This window comes from Hypanus sabinus, chromosome 16 (genome assembly GCF_030144855.1).
Source record: "Hypanus sabinus isolate sHypSab1 chromosome 16, sHypSab1.hap1, whole genome shotgun sequence".
Lineage (NCBI taxonomy): Eukaryota > Metazoa > Chordata > Chondrichthyes > Myliobatiformes > Dasyatidae > Hypanus > Hypanus sabinus.
In genome coordinates this window covers 60,867,300-60,883,652 of record NC_082721.1, presented here as the reverse complement: position 1 = coordinate 60,883,652, position 16,353 = coordinate 60,867,300, and the positions used below count along the sequence as shown (strand labels likewise).

The 16,353-nt window shown below is 40.7% G+C and overlaps 1 protein-coding gene across 2 annotated transcripts in view; it reads left to right on the top strand.

Annotated features, from left to right (window-relative positions):
• Nucleotides 1-16,353, top strand: part of prkcsh (protein kinase C substrate 80K-H) — a 106,561-nt gene that overhangs the window by 18,471 nt on the left and 71,737 nt on the right. For both annotated transcript variants that reach the window (XM_059991896.1, XM_059991897.1), the window contains exons 4-6: nucleotides 7,109-7,166; nucleotides 9,266-9,383; nucleotides 13,264-13,393. In XM_059991896.1, coding sequence (XP_059847879.1) covers nucleotides 7,109-7,166; nucleotides 9,266-9,383; nucleotides 13,264-13,393 — 306 coding nt within the window. The remainder of the gene's footprint in view (nucleotides 1-7,108; nucleotides 7,167-9,265; nucleotides 9,384-13,263; nucleotides 13,394-16,353) is intronic.

Genomic DNA, 16,353 nt, shown 5'->3' with positions numbered 1-16,353 from the left:
CTGCATTCTGATCTTAGAACTTTTTCTTTAATTAAAATTTGTTTTAAAGAGGAGAAAGAATTATTTTTATTGTTAGTGTCTTATATTCACTCTAACAGTAGCACTATATTCTGCATTATTAATATACTGATGCAGTGAAATGGTCTGCATGGATGACGTGCAAAACAAACTTTTACTCTATTTCAGTACATGTGGCAATAGTAAACCAGTCTGCATTAGATGCCTCCTTCATGGAGGCATAGAGCCAGCAGATTGAACTGCCATTCTGGCTCCAGGTTTCCTGGATAATGGTTCAGTGTACCATAGAGTATTTCTGCCAACTTTTACAAATTTGGTTTCTTATTGAGGTTTCTGTGAGCAGTGATTGGATGCTTCAGGGATAAGCAGTCACTGGGGGCAAGAATTCTAGGAATGATTGAATGTAGTTCTTTTTGATGCAGGAGTACAGTGCTGTGAAAAAGCCTCTTGAATCCTGTACATAAACACAAGGGATCTTGCACAAGCTGGAAATCCAGGGTAACATGCAAAATGCTCGAGAAAATAAGCTGGTCAGGCAGTATTAATGGAAAGGAATGAAGAGTCAGTGTATTTTTTAAGATTGAACCACTTTATCAGGGCTTGATGAAGGATCTCAGTCCAAAATGTTGACTTTTTGCTTCTTTCCATAGATGCAGCCTGACCTGCTGAGTTCCTCCAGCATTTTGCATATGTTACTCTTGAGTCCTGTGTTCTTGATCTGGACCAGCTGACCTTGATATCACATTTGTCATCTGCTATTGGCATGGAGGAGTCTAAAAATCTTTCCTCCATTTCCACAATAATTTTTATTTAATTTATGTGGTTTGCTTGCTTTTATTACAAGATTAGGGTATTCCAGCCATATCAGAAACTACTGCTCTTCAAATAAATAATGAACACTTTTCTCAATCCAGAGCTATAAAGGGACAAGGTTGCCATAAGTGGAACTGCACAAATGGCTCATTAAGTTAATGTAAGTTGTGGTTGCAGGAATGAGATATTGTTTTTAAGATTTTGTTAGCATTGATAGCATTGTAATGTCGGCACTCCTTTCGGGAGGAGTAGAATATAAAAGCAAAAGCAAGGATGTAATGCTGAGGCTTTAGAAGACATTGCCACCAGCTTGGAATATGGTGAGCAGTTTTGGGCCCCTGTCTAAGAAAGGATGGGCTGGCATTGAAGAAGGTCCAGAGGAAGTTCACAAGAATGATTACAGGAATGAAAGGGTTACATATGAGGAGCTTTTGATGGTTCCAGGCCAGTCCTCACTGGATTTCAGAAGAATGAGGGGAGAATCTCATTGAAACCTTTCAAACAATGAAAGGCCTAGATTGATTGGACATGGAGGGGAGGTTTCTTATAGTGGGGCAGTCGAGGACCAGAGGGCACAGCCTCACAATACAAGTGTCTCCTTTTAGAACAGAGATGTAAAGGAATTTCTTTAGGCAGAGGGTGGCGAACCTGTAGAATTCATGGCTGTGGAGGCCAAGTCATGAGGTATATTTAAAAGTAATATTCATAGGTTCTTGATTAGTAAGGGCATCAATTGTTACGGGGAGATGGCAGGAGAATGGGGTTGAGAGGGATTACAAGACTCAGTAGGCCAAAATGGCCTAATTCTGCTCCTTTGTCTTAAGGTCTTTTGAATGATTTCAGAATAAATAGCGAAACTTCTAATTGCAGTTCTGTATTTATTAATAAATATTCATAAAGCAATAAAAATTCAGTTACTGATTAATAACCCTTAGTTAACCTTTCCTATGACTCAATGGTCTCTTATTTGTAAATGTGTTGTAAGAATCACTTTATAAATAGGAATAAACATTGCTTTGCTTTTGGTGCAAAGTTTTTGTTCCAGAGCACAGCAAACTTAATGTACTTAATATATTTATAGTAGTGGTTGGGAAGCTGTAGCTTAGACTTTTTGGCAAACTGGTATATCTGTACTTGTGATTCCTTTAGTTCACCATGTTCTGTGTCCACTTCTTTAAGGGTACAGGTAGTCCCCGAGTTACGAATGTCTGACTTAAGGACAACTCATACTTACGAACCGAGGGAGGAGAGTGCCGTCCGCCGTTTTAAGTCGGATTGCGACGCCGTCCACCATTTTAAGTTGTTGCCGTTGACACTGTGTTGAGTGTGTAACTTTTTATTTGGCTTAAATTTTTCTTAGCAAGATTCACCTTGACCGCCCCCCCCCCCCCACCCCATTCCGGTTGGCTGGTGGGACAGTGAGATCAGCGCTGGACTTGAGAATGGAGATTTCCAAGTTCGATCCAGTGACAGACTGCTCCTGTGCCGCATTGATGTCGATCCAGTGACTGCCGTACTATCCATGCCAGGTTGATGTTGAGCATGCAACTCGACCTTGTAAAAGAAGCACTGCCACCTCCAGTTTAAATTCCCACGCGAAATATTGTGGAGGATCAAATATAGTACCCAAACCCAGCACAGCCCCACTTGTCCCATTTAACCTGTTTCAGTGTGGTGGACTTTCGAACTCGGGGAATTCAATGCAGGAGGACCCAGCGGACCTCGGGAGCCGGCGGAGGTCGGGACCCGCCGCCCGCAGTGTTTCTGTTCCGTTGATAGAAAGTGATCGCAATTGAAAATACATTGGAAATAATAGTGTTTGGAAAGAGTTGAAATGCATCGGTCATTGGAAAAGCATTAGGCTACAGTCGGTCAATGATCGGAACAATTTTTAAGGATATAGTGAGAATAATGGAGCATGTGAAAGGCCCTTGCCCCGATGAAAGCTACAATTATTACCAAGCAATGCAGTGGTTTAATTATTGGAATATATACGTTTCTTAAGTGTTTTATATGCATAAAAAAGGTAAAATATATACTATATACTAAGACAAACGTTTGAATAACTGATGCTAAATAATACCGGATGGACTTGTTCCAACTTGCGTACATATCCGACTTAAAGACAAACTCAGGAACGGAACTCGTACGTAAGCTGGGGACTGCTTGTACAGCATGGTAACAGGCTGTTCCAGCCCAGCAAGCCTGTGCCAGCTAATTGTACCTCTGTGACCAATTAAGCTAATAATCAACCTGTATGTACATCTTTGAAATGGGGGAGGAAACTGGAACATCCAGAAGAAACCCATGTGGTCATGGGGAGGATGTGCAAATTCCTCACAGACCATGACAGGGATTCAATCTGAGTCACTGACACTGTAATAGTGTTATGCTAACATGCCACTTCTATCTCATTTCTGTCTCATCTCTGCTTCAACAGCAAGCAGTGGCTATCAATATGCTGTGATGAATATGCTGATTATGTTCAGGAGAACATCACAGAGTCATAGAATGCTGCAGCACAGATGCAAACCTTTTGGTCCATCTAGTCCATGCCCCACAATGACTCTATTTAGTCCCATAGACCCTCACCTGGATCATAGTCCTTCATATCCCTCGCATCTGTGAACATGTCCAAATTTCTCTTAAATGTTGAAATCAACCAAATCCCCCACTTCTGGCAGCTTGTTCCACACTCTCACCGCCCTCTGAGTGAAGGAGTTTCTCTTCATGCTCCCTTTAAGTATTTCACATTTCACTCTTAGCCTATGACCTCTAGTTCTAGTCTCATCCAACTTCAATGGAAAAAGCCTGCTTGCCTTAACTTTATCAATACCACTCATAATTTTATATACCTTGCTCAAATCTCCCCACATTCTCCTATGTGGAATAAAGCCTTAACCTATTCAGCCTTTCCCTGTAACTCAGATCCTCAAGTCGTGGCACCATCCTTGTAAATTTTCTCTGTGCTCTTTCAATCTTATTTATTTCCTATAGGTAGGTGACCAGCGCTGCACACAATACTTCATATTAGGCCTCACCAATATCTTATGCAACTTCTGTACTTTAAAAGCTGATTTATGAAGGCTAATGTGCCAAAAGCTCTTTATGACTATCTACATGTGATGCCATTTTGAAGGAATTATGGATCCATATTCTCAGATCCATCTGTTCTATTGTACTCTTCGATGCTCACCATGTAATTTATTAAAATCGTTGGGTATATTCAGATTTTGTGGATCTACTTGAACAGCTAAATGGCACTTGTTAATTTTCAAAACCTTATCACCCTGACAAATTAGTGATGGCAAACTTGGTGTTATTACAGCTAAGATTTATTCTGACAGGTTTGTATCAAGGAAAGATACTTAATACTTGGATTAATAGTTCAGTGCTAGTTGATGCGGTTAAGATTATTCCATGCTGCTAGTTGGGGCATAGTTGCGTGCATTCTTTCCTTAAAGGCAAGTCAAGCCATGTTTCATGATGTTGGTTCACTGGTCAATGGATGTATTGTAAGCAGCACTAAGCCAAGCTGCTTCATGGTTTTCTCTGCTGAGCACAGCTGGGAAGCTCTTTTCGTCTGGCCTTGAGTAGAAAACAAACATGAATTCCTGCTCTTGACTGCCTTTCAAACCATCCAAGTTGACAATTCAAAGCAAATAATTCTGTATCATACATGTATTACAAGGGTTTGGTGACTTAAGTTACTGGGCGAGGTTTCTAATGGCCTGTAAACTTGATAGCTCAAATTCTACCACAGAATCATTGGTTTTTAAGTACAGTGAATTCTGTTTAATTGGGACACATTGGGACCATATGTTTTTGCCCAATTAGTGGCTGCCTGAATTAGCTGAAGCTTTGTGAAAATAGTTAAAGAGGTATAAAAAGACAAACTACCATTTAACTGAGTAACAAATTATGCATTTAAATGAAATGTAGAACAAATTAGAACACCACCAATGCTGCTTCAGAACCGTAAAACTGTACTACTTCCTAATAGCAATCAATGGAGGAATTCGTCCGGTGTATGCTATGGGGTGTCTAGGGAGAGGTAGTACCTCTGATGAAGGGGCTTGTTGTGTCCATTCTAGGGCAGTGTACTCACCTTTGGTCCCCATTGGACACTCAGTTCACACTTGTGGCTCCAAGTAGCTGTTTGCATGCAACTGCAGTACACCACTTATAAAGCAGCCGGTGGGCCTCATACCCTAGTGAAATAGGAACATGTCTGTCCTAGCATGTTAAGGCAGCTCAGAGTACTGGATGGATGAGATCCAACAGCCAAGAAGGTGGTTCTGTAATGCTTCATGGAGAGTGAAGGGCATGATAAGGCGCAGAAGAAGTCATGGTTATCCACTGCAGCCAAGGGCAACCCTAGTTTGTGACAACTATCTGTACCACAGGACCCCAACTTCCAATATCGAGAGAGTGAAACTCTCAGTGCATTGTCCTAGTGCAGTAGCTTTTCCACTTTAAAAACTCCCCGGGCACGTTTCACTATTATTGTCAGATATCATGGACAACCAACACCGACATCTAGTGCACTAAAGGATACCTTCAAACAATGCTTTTGATGATTACATCCTCATTCTCCATTTTTATTGTAGCATTCAAGATGATTGTCAATACCTTCAAATTCTTCCTAGTTCCTAACTTGTTGAAGAGTGAAATCTCCATTTTTCACTGCCAGCTTTTCCTGGCAACTCCAAGCCTGAATGGTTGAAATCATAGTTAGCAAAACAATTCTAAATTGATTTATGGCTGATGATCAAACTGTGGATGGCATGGTAGTGTAGTGGTTAGCATAAAGCTCTACAACCCTGGTGTCCTGGGTTTTATTGCTGATGTTGACTGTAAGGAGTTTGTACATTCTTTTTGTGACTGCATGGGCTTTGTCCAGGTATCCTGGTTTCCTCCCATGGTCCAAAGACGTTAATTGGTCATTGTAAATTATCTTCTGTTTAGACTACGGTAAAATTGAGGTTGTGGGATGATGTGGCTCGAAGGGCCAGCTGGCCTATTCCTCACTGTTAATCAATAAATAAATATTTCTTGCAAACTACCAATGACAAAAATCGCTGGTTTTTGAACACAAACATGCAACTGATGCTATTTAAAAACTCTTTGCTCTCGGCACGGTGTAGTGTCTAACTGACGCTAGTTAGAAACTGGCAAGCGTCTCCTGTCCAAATAAGTGCCTTGGGAATCCTGACTGTGCTTGTTCTTTAAGAGTTGTCTCAAATAAGCAGCTGCACCGATTGACTGATAGACCAATTAACCATAATCCACTGTAACTAAAATCTGGAATAAAATGCCGATTATTAAATATACCTGCCAGGCAGTTGCTAGAGCAGTGGATAGGATAATATGCACAGAAACCTTAGGGAGGGGAAACCTAACTTCTGTAATAGTGTAGCTGAAATGTGTGCTTCACTTTTGATAACTAATCTATTAGTGTTATTACTCAAATCAGATTTGCTTGCTGAAATTTGTGTACCCTCTGCTGAGTTAGACTATAACTACTAATTCTCTGAGTCCCGATGAAGGTTCTTAGCCCAAAACGTTGACTGTTTCAACCATAGATTCTGCTTGACCTGCTGAGTTCCTCCAACATTTTGTGTGTTCCATCTCCCATGTATGTAAATTTGTTTTAGCCCCTGTTCATTCTGCATTCCTTTGAATTTCAGTCCGTGGGTTAGGCTTGGTATGCTGCTTTCCCACAAGAGTTATGGAAGAAAACTATTCACATTGCTAGAAATATTATTTGTGTCGAGTTAAATTCTCTAGAACTGTGCTCTTTCCTGAATTTAAGTTCTGCCTGCAGGGCTGGGATTTGTATTTGGCACAGTTTTATTGAAATTCTTTTGGGAATTTGACACATCCTCGCTGGTAAATTTTGGTCAACTTGGTTTAAATTCCCTTGGTTATATGTGTTCAGAGTCATTGATTCATAAGACTATTCTGTGAAAATGTTCTGTGTTCTTTGTTCTTGAGGGTTTGGTGTGGGGGATGGACCACATATAGTTTTCTTCTGCTAAGTGAGAGGGAGAGGACATGTTGGGTGAGGAAGCCCCTCTGTTATTGTAGTATGGCATCTTCCCAAGGGGCCACATGAGTGGCAGCAATGCTATTGGTGTTAAGGAGTGTAATTGAGCCATACTGAAATGATTGACAATGCGAAAGGTATTGTACAGTTTACTCTTGTAATTTTTTAAAATTACGAATGCCGTTTGTCTTGATATAAAAGACCATTCCTTTCTTGTCACTTTTGTAGATTGCTGTGATACCTCTGACGAGTACAATAGTGGGGCTTTCTGTATAAACACCTGCAAGTAAGTACATCATGTTGATCTTCCAATATCGTAATTGCATAAAGAATGAATTTTGAAGGAATGTGTAAAGACTGGTGTCAGCAGGCCTGAGTCCATATCTGCTAGAGGCTGGAACCTATCCTGGAGTTAAAAGACTGTGTATGTGTGTGGGTTGGATGGAGGAACAGTTTTTGCTTTTGTTGTGTTCTTCTGAGCATTGTGGGCAAGCTATTTTGGAGGCTGAATGTGTGGTGACATTTGTGGGCTGCACCCAGCACATCCCTAGGAGTGTTGGTTGTTAATGCAAATAACACATTTCATTGTATGTTTTGATATACAAGTGACGAATAAGCTTTGATCTTGAATCTTGTTTATTCAACTGTTAAGGTCAATGTTAGCACGATATAAACCTGCGTCTTCATAACAAATTTTGAACTTGTCTCATGTTATAGTTCTGCAAGCTAGTGGCTTGGTTTTATTTCTGCAGAAATTAATACGTTCATCTCCTGTTATCTGCTTCTGAGTGCTGTTGCTGGCTGCCGTCTGCCTTTGATTGTTGGGTTCAATGCTGATGTGCATTGAAAATCATTTGCTTGTTAATGGTTGAGATTATTTTGGGACATGCTTTAAATTTCACTGTAGGATTTATTCTTAAAGTCCAATTCATTCAGACTAGTCTCAAGTGCCATAAACAGAAGCTTCAGCGGCGATTTCTCTGAGTGAAGGAGGTGCTGGTTGTCATTCAGGTATCATCACATAGCACAAAAATGGACAGTTTTCCCACTGAATTGGCGTCAGACCATTAGGCACCCAGTTACACCAAAGATTTTTAAAGATCAGCTCTATTTGTTTCATGTATGTCAAAAGTAGAATGTGGCATCTGCATCAATGACCAACATAGTCCAACAAGTGTTGGCATGCTCCTAGCACCTACATAGTATGCCTACAGCTTATTAACCCATACGTGTCTTTGGTATGTGATAGGAAACTGGACCAGCCAGAGTAGATGTACACAGACACAGGGTAAACATAAATTATTTACAGTCTGCGGCAAGAATTGAACCCTGATCGCTGGTGCTGACCACTGTGATGCTGTGCTACCCTAATTTAATAGCCAATAATGAAAGTCACAGTATTGTCCGCACATTCCCATCAACTGCCATCCTGGTTTCTGCTACTTATGTACCGAGTCGGGACAATTTACAATCCCGGTTCATACGTCTGGGATGTGGCAGGAAACCCATGCAGTCACAGTGAGAACGTGCAAGCTCCAACAAGGGCAGCACCAGTGGTCAGGATTGCACTCAGTGTTGGATCCTGATGCATTTATGATCCAGTTTCTTTGAAAGTCAATAATGATGCATAAAACTTATTGCTTGCAATTTTATTAAGTTCAAAGAAAGCAAAGGCAAAAGTAATCATTGTCTCTTTCAGACTAGAGATAACAAAATTCCAGTGATAATAATTTACCAGTAAAATAGCCAGATTCAAGTGGTGTGACATCTGCTACTGAAAACTAGGAAGTTTCTAGAAAAATACTGAAGTAACTATGCTGTAAGTACTGGAAAATTCACTGAACAATTACATGTATATCATCAATTCTTCCTGGAAAGTTCTAACCATTTACCTCTCCCAAGCAATGACTTAGAGGCCAATTAATCTTCTTGCAGGTCTTTTGGATGTATCCAGAAGAAATTCACGTGATCACAAAAACATACAAAATTCACCATGAAGTCTGGACTGAACCAGACTCCCAGAGGAACAAACAAAATGCTGAAGGAATGTGGGTAGCATCAATGGAGGGGAGCAAACAGCTGACATTACAGGGTTGAGACCCCTTTTCAGGACTCAGTGGTGCAGCAATTAGGTTTTGGAGCATAGAATAGCGGAGTGCAGTGCTGACTATGATGTAGTGCCAACTGTTTAATCTACTCCAAGATCAATTTAATCCTCCATCCCACATAGCCACCCATTTTTTCTTTCATCCATATGCCTAGATAAGTCTCTGAAATTACCCAATTGTATCTGCCTGTGCCACCAACCTGGTGGGATTGACTGGTCTTCTGTGTCAAAATAAGAATCTCAGGAGATGTAACTGTGCAGTTTTTCCAACAATGCAGGGAACAAGGGCGCAAAGAGAGGGAAGCTCTGCAGAAAATGGCAGAAATTGCGAAAGAAGGATTCAAGCTGAAACAGCAGCTAATTGAAGATGCCAAGAGAAGCCGAGAAGATAAACAGGTTTGTTCCTGCTTTAAATTCCACAGAAGTAATTTAAAGATGTATGGTCCTGCAAATTCTATTTAATTGTTTTTTGATGTTGGTGCACGAAATGCCCAGTTTTAAACTTTGCAATTTGTGGAATAGCCATACGTTTGTGCTTTTGTATTTATAATGCTACTTGTAAGGTTTCTTCTGGCTTGCTGGGAATAAGCTCAAAATTGTTCTAGTCTTTCTGAATGTCCCTGTAAAGATCTAATAAGCATTTTGCATCCCCTCCTGTTTTCCAGGAACCAATGTGTAGGCGCATTAAAAGACACTTAGCAGTCCTTTTAGTAAACAATTTATAATTTCCTCAGGTTTTCTGAGGATAACATAGTTGGGTATGGCTTTGTCACATTCAAGTGGAAAATTGCCACTATAGTATAATTTATTTAATCCTGCACACTGGGGATCTTTGTACCATCACATTAATTTGACTGTATTTTTTAATACCCCAAAATTTCAAATGTTTTAAAGGTACATTTAATGTCAGAGAAATTTATACAATAGACATCCTGCAATGCTTTTTCTTCTCAACCATCCACAAAACCAGATGTATGCCCCAAAGAGTGAACTCCAAAGTCCCCCCAAGCTCTCCTCCTTCCTGCACGTAAGCAGTAGTAAACATAATCCCCTCTCCCCCCATCGGCAAAAAAAAAGCATCGGCACCTGTCACCACTCAAGCATGCAGCAAAAGCAATAGTAAAGACAGAGACTTGTAGGACTGCAAAGACTACATTGTTCACCCAGCATTTGGCATACCACAGTTGCTCTGTTTTTTCCCCCTAGTAAGGGAGAAGGAAATGTCTCCATTTCACAGTGAAAAGGGAGACATAGCGAACAACTCACTGGTTTCCGATGTTAAAAGTCCATTGTGTTGCTTTTCTTGAGCTCTGCCCAAAGATCTTGGGTTTCTGGGCACGTAGTGAAAGATGTTCCAGCTCCCACGATGCACCCATCCAGGACACCGACCTTCAATCTGCCTGTCTCCAGAGCCCCGAGATCCTAGGCCTCCAAAGCCAAGCCCAACTCTTAGGCCGAGCCCTTGGCATGCTGAACAACAGCCAGTTGTGAAACCCTGAGAGTTGGTCCCATTCCTGCATAGAACCATAGTCAGCGTGTAACTCCAGATCAGGGTCTTCAGAAGAGCCCTGAAAGGGAAAAATAGAGAGAGATATTAAAGATAGAAATAGAGCTGTTTCCAAAGATGCAAGCAAAGGAGTCGCCATTCAGCACCATCATCACTTCGCTCCGCCTCCATTTAATTTTAGTTTTAGATGTTTAAACAGTACTATACATTTTCCAATGATCCCATGAGTTTAAGGTAATGCAGGAACATGCCACAGTGAATTTAGTTGGAATGTAGGATACATCACTTGGTGAATTTAGATTAACAACTAATAAATGAGTTTTATTTGTCACATATACACTGAAATATAGTGAAGTATGTTGATTGTGTCAATGACCAACACAGTCTGAGCATGTGCCGGTGGTATCCTGCAATTGTTGCCATGCTTCCAGCACCAACATAGCATGCCTACAACTTACAAACCCCAACCTGTATGTGGAGAATCCAGAGTACCCTGTTGGAGAATGTACAAACTCTTTACAGACTGCTGTGTGAGTCAAATCCCATATAACCAGGTTGACTCTTACATTCACACATAATTTGATAACTTAATAACTTCTTCAAAATCCATTCATGACCTAGGCAAATACTTCAATTCAAAAGTCAGGGAATGCTACTTTGTTAGATGACTGATACTAGAGGCTTAAAGTTGTTGATAAAGGTAATCCTAAAAATCCCCATGGTATTAAAGAATCAAGTCCCCGATAGCAAATCCCACATCAATAATCATTCACTATAAAGCAGAAATAATTCACACTGAAAAATGATTTGTACATGTAGGATTTGTGTTGGGAATATGGGAGGAAGCCATAGAAACTGGAGGAAACCCAAGTGGTCACTGGGAGTATATACAAACTCCTTACAGAAAGCCGTGAGAATTGACTCCCAATTGCTGGTACTCTAAAGTTTTACACTAGCTTCTACACTACCATGTTACCCAAGCCACTTGAAATCCAAATGTTCTGGATATTGGAGTCTTGACTGATCAGAAGGAAATGTCTTCCATGTTCTGAAAGGCCTTAATTCAGACATGGACTTGCATCCCTCTGTTATTCTAAATAGTGAGCTTTAGTTCATGGTTCTCAGGGAGAGGTACTTGAGCTAGTTCAAGTTTATTTTCTTAGCTATACATTCCTTGGGCATAAATGTTATGGAGGTTAGCTTTTTGCATTTGCAGCACAGTTTTAGAAGCACAACAAGCATAACTTCATATAGCATTTACATGATGTTCATATGCTCCAGATATCTAAAGTTTAAAAAAATACCACTTATGAACAGTTTCTACTGTTAACCTCACCAAAGGCTGAACCCAATCACTATTCAACAAGTCATCAACGGCATTGAAAGTTGCTATATTTTAGTGATGATTAATGTTGGCCTGAGGACTGGGAGAGCTTCTTGAAGGAGCCTGGCTGTGTTCAGTATGCTGGAAATCTGGGTTTACATTAGGTTTAGTTTAGTAGAAGTCTGACTTCTCTTTGTCCGTGGTTCCTGTCCTATCAGCTTCAATCATCTAAATCATCTTTGCCACTTCTGTTGACCACCTCCCAGCTTCTGACACCATTCCCACTCTTTTCCCCCGCCCCCCCACCAGCTCATCTGATTTACAATCATCTCTTCCTCACCTCAAACCGCCACTCACTAGTCAGTTCTTGCTACACTCCTTTAGTTCATCTTTCTTCTGGAATGCCATCTCCCTCTAACTTTCAGTTTAGATGAAGAATTTCATCCCAGAATGTTGGATTTTCCTCCAAATATGTTGCCTGACTCGCTGAGTTCCTCCATCTTTTTTGTGTGTTGCTTCAGTTTAGCCGTGTTTGAGTTGAGATTATTTATAATATGTGCAGGAACAGACTGCAACACTTTTATCTGCAGACAGTGATCTGTGATTTTTTTTCTCTACAGAGAAAGGTGTAAGGCATATTGTCAAAACAAGACCAAAGGGCCATATTATGTACAGTCTGTGCTGTATTTGAGTGGATGATGGATTTTATTGACAGACAGTCCTGCAGAATGGTTTATTATTTTCATTTGTACTAAGATGCAATGAAAAGCTTGTCTTGCATACTTTTCGTACAGATCAAACCATTACACAGTGTTATGCGCTAGAGTAAGGTAAAGCAATAATCATGCAGAATGAAATGCAAAAGCCACTGGAAAAAATGCAATCCAGGTAAATAAGGTGCAAGATCATATAACTATAAGACATAAGAACAGAATTGGGCCATTTGACCCATTGAGTCTGCTCTCCCATTCCATCATGGTTGATTTATTATCCTTCTCAGTCTCGTTCTGCCTCCTGTCCATAATCTTTGACAGCTTTACTAATCAAGAACCTATCAACCACAGTTTTAAATATACCAATGACTTTGCCTCCACAGCTGTCTATGGCAATGAATTTCACAGATTTACAACCCTCTAGCTAAAGAAATTCCTCAGCTCTATTATTAAGGGACGTTCTTCTATTCTGGACTCTCCCACTTTAGGAAATGTCCTCTCCATTTCCACTCGAACTAGAGCAATGCCTTTTAAAGCCTCAGTATTGCATCATTGCTTTTATATTCTATTTGTAATGAATGCTAACAGGGTAAATTGTGAGTCAGAGTCCATTTTACTGTAAATGAGGTCCCTTCAAGTATCTCACATTGCCAAATATGGATCATGATTGTGCAGTAACTACGCTATTTTGAGGTGTGTGAAAGTGGTGGTTGACATCTTGTGTTTCCACAGCAAAAGCTTGCCGTGTTGCAGAAGGAGAAGATCAACTGGGAAACGCAAGTCGAGGCTCTTAAAACAGTAAAGGAAGCTGCAGAGAAGCCTGAACAGGAGGCTAAAGAGAGGCATAAAAAGGCCTGGGAAGGTAATCTTATATTTGATACTGTGTGCATAACACTAAGAATAATTAATGAAATGTATATTTATGAAATAACACAGTGATGGATTTAGAGCCCATAAGACATAGGAGCAGAATTAGAACATTTGGCCCATTGTGTCTGATTTTCAAAGGAAGGAATCTGCATCAAGTCCTTGTATACCATCTAGTATGGTAAGAGGCTGTTCGGCTAACTTATTCATGCTGACTGTGTTGCCCAGTGAGCTAGCCCCATCTGCTTTGATTTGGCCCATAGCCATTGAGATCCCTCCTAACCAGGTACTTATTAAGTTCCTCTGAAGCATTGGAGTTAGAGGCAGCCAGCAAAGAAAAAGGACCTTTGGCTTACCTTGTTACATATGGACCATCAAGTTCTTATCAAAATCAAAGTAAAATCTGTACTAATATCCTTTCCTTGCTCTCCCAGCTTTTCTCCTTTTCTGTTCATGAGGATGAGTTCTCCACACCAGTATCTCAGCTGGCTTTCACCCCTCTGTTCAAGGTGGGTGGACAGTTGCCCCTTCTGTCAAACCTAATGGCTGCATTGCTGCAAGTGACTGTCATTGGTTCTGGAAGAATACATTAGGCACCAATCCTTCCCTCTGCAGAACTAATGCTGCTTTTCTTTGGTGATATTGCTGTTCCCCCTTTTCAATAGACCATAACAGCACAGTACGGGTCCTTCAGTGCACAATGTTGCACAATCTAACCCATCCCTCCCATGTAGCCCTCCATTTTTCTATCAACCCCAAACCTTTGTAGAGTTTCATAAATGTCTGTAATGTATTTGTCTTTGTTTTCTGGAAACATTAAGTTTTGACTGTTTAAGTAAACAGTTCCTGTAAGTCCTGATTCAGATGCAGTCTGCCTATATTGGCTGGCACTGAGGTTCATATGTTTTTCTGCCACCTCAATCTGACATGAAGGTAGCTAAATTGATCAACATCTCATTGGGGACATATAACTAAGTCACATGAATTGAATAAGGCTATCAAGTCTGCTCTGCCATTCAATCGTTGATTTCTTTTAACCCCATTTTCCTGCCTTCTCCATGCAACCCTTAACCCACTTACCCCTCAAGAACCTATCATTCTTTGCCTTAACCATACCCAGTGACTTGACCTCCTGCCATTGTGACAATGAATTCCATAGATTCACCACCTAGCTGAAGAAATTAATCGCTGTTTCAGTTTTAAAGGGATGTTCCTTCATTCTGAGACTGTGCCCTTTGCTCCTAGACCCTCCTACCTATGAAAACATCCTCTCCATGTTCACTATCCATGCCTTTCAATAACTGGTATGTTTCAATAAAATCCCTTATGTTGTGTTTGTTTGCCTGTAAGTACTGATAAGGACCTGCTGATTGATCATGTCTGAGCAATTGGAAACTGCATTGACATGGTTCTGTTCAATCAGGTTGGAATCGTGTTTCAAGTTGATCAATTGGGGTGACATTCTTGTCGGTTTGTAGAATCGAATTAGGGTCTTGCTCCTGTCTGGCCTGGGGCCATTTGCAAAGGTCTGCAGTGCCAGGTTCCTGAAGTCCACAAATAAAAATCAGACATTGGAACTATGTTTCAGTCATGTTAACCAGTGACTGATGACACCACCAAATGTGATGAAGTCATTGGTGCTATGTTTAATGAGTTTTAGGCAATGGTAGCAAACACTGAAGACTACTCTCTGAAAATGCTTGTTAGCTGTCAGACAGTTTCGTCAAAGTATAGGCCATTTGGGTTCTTAAGCAGAATGAAGTTGAAATAACATTCATGTTCAGAGGTACCCAATTTTTGGAGCAAAGTGCATGTCTTCCTTAAGTTGTATTCACAGGTGAACTCAATTTGGAATATATCCGTAATGTTTGAACCATGATTCAAATGTAATTCCTTACGGGGCATCAAACTGAAAGCTGGTAATGGGTGCTGCAACTTACTCACATGAGTTATGTTCAGTATTTGACTCACTGAGCCTGCTGGTGGAGCTGGGCCACCTCAAATTAGTACTGACGTAGAGTTGCACACGAGTCTTCTGCTGAAATTGCCTTATTGCCAAATTGTTCTTTTCACTCGCATATAACTACCGATGAGACCCAAAGCCAGGAGAGCAACAAAGCCAGAACTTGAAATAAGCCTTTATTCAGTAAAACCACACAACTACAAAAGCCTCAAAACAATCCCAAAGCATGACAATATAAATAGTTTGCGTGGGGTCTGAGAAGGTACATTCCAATGAGATATAGAAAGGATGTTAGGGTACAAGATCCGTGGTGTGCAAAGGCTGTTGAAAATCTAGTCAAGAAGGAAAGAAGAGCTTATGAAAGGTTCAAAAACTAGGTAATGATAGGAATCCAGACGATTATAAGGTTAGCACGAAGGAGCTTAAGAATGAAATTAGGAGAACCAGAAGGGGCCATGAGAAGGCCTTGGTGGACAGGATTAAGGAAAACAGCAAGGAATTCTACAAGTATGTGAAGAGCAAGAGGATAAGGCCTGAGAGAATAGGACCAATCAAGTGTGACAGTGGAAAAGTGTGTATGGAACCAAAGGAAATAGTGGAGGTACTTAATAGATACTTTGCTAAAGTATTCACTATGGAAAAGGATCTTGGTGATTGTAGGGATGACTTGCAGTGGACTGAAAAGCTTGAGCATATAGATATTAAGGAAGAGGATGTGCTGCAGCTTTTGGAAAGCATCAAGTTGGATAAGTCACCAGGACCAGACGGGACGTACCTCAGGCTACTGTGGGAAGTGAGGGAGACGAATGCTGAGCCTCTGGCAATGATCTTTGCATCATCAATGAGGATGGGAGAGGTTCTGGAGGATTGGAGGGTTGCAGATGTTGTTCCCTTATTCAAGAAAGGGAGTAGGGATAGCCCAGAAATTTATAAGCCAATGAGTCTACTTCAGTGGTTGGTAAGTTGAAGGAGAAGATCCTGAGAGACTGTAG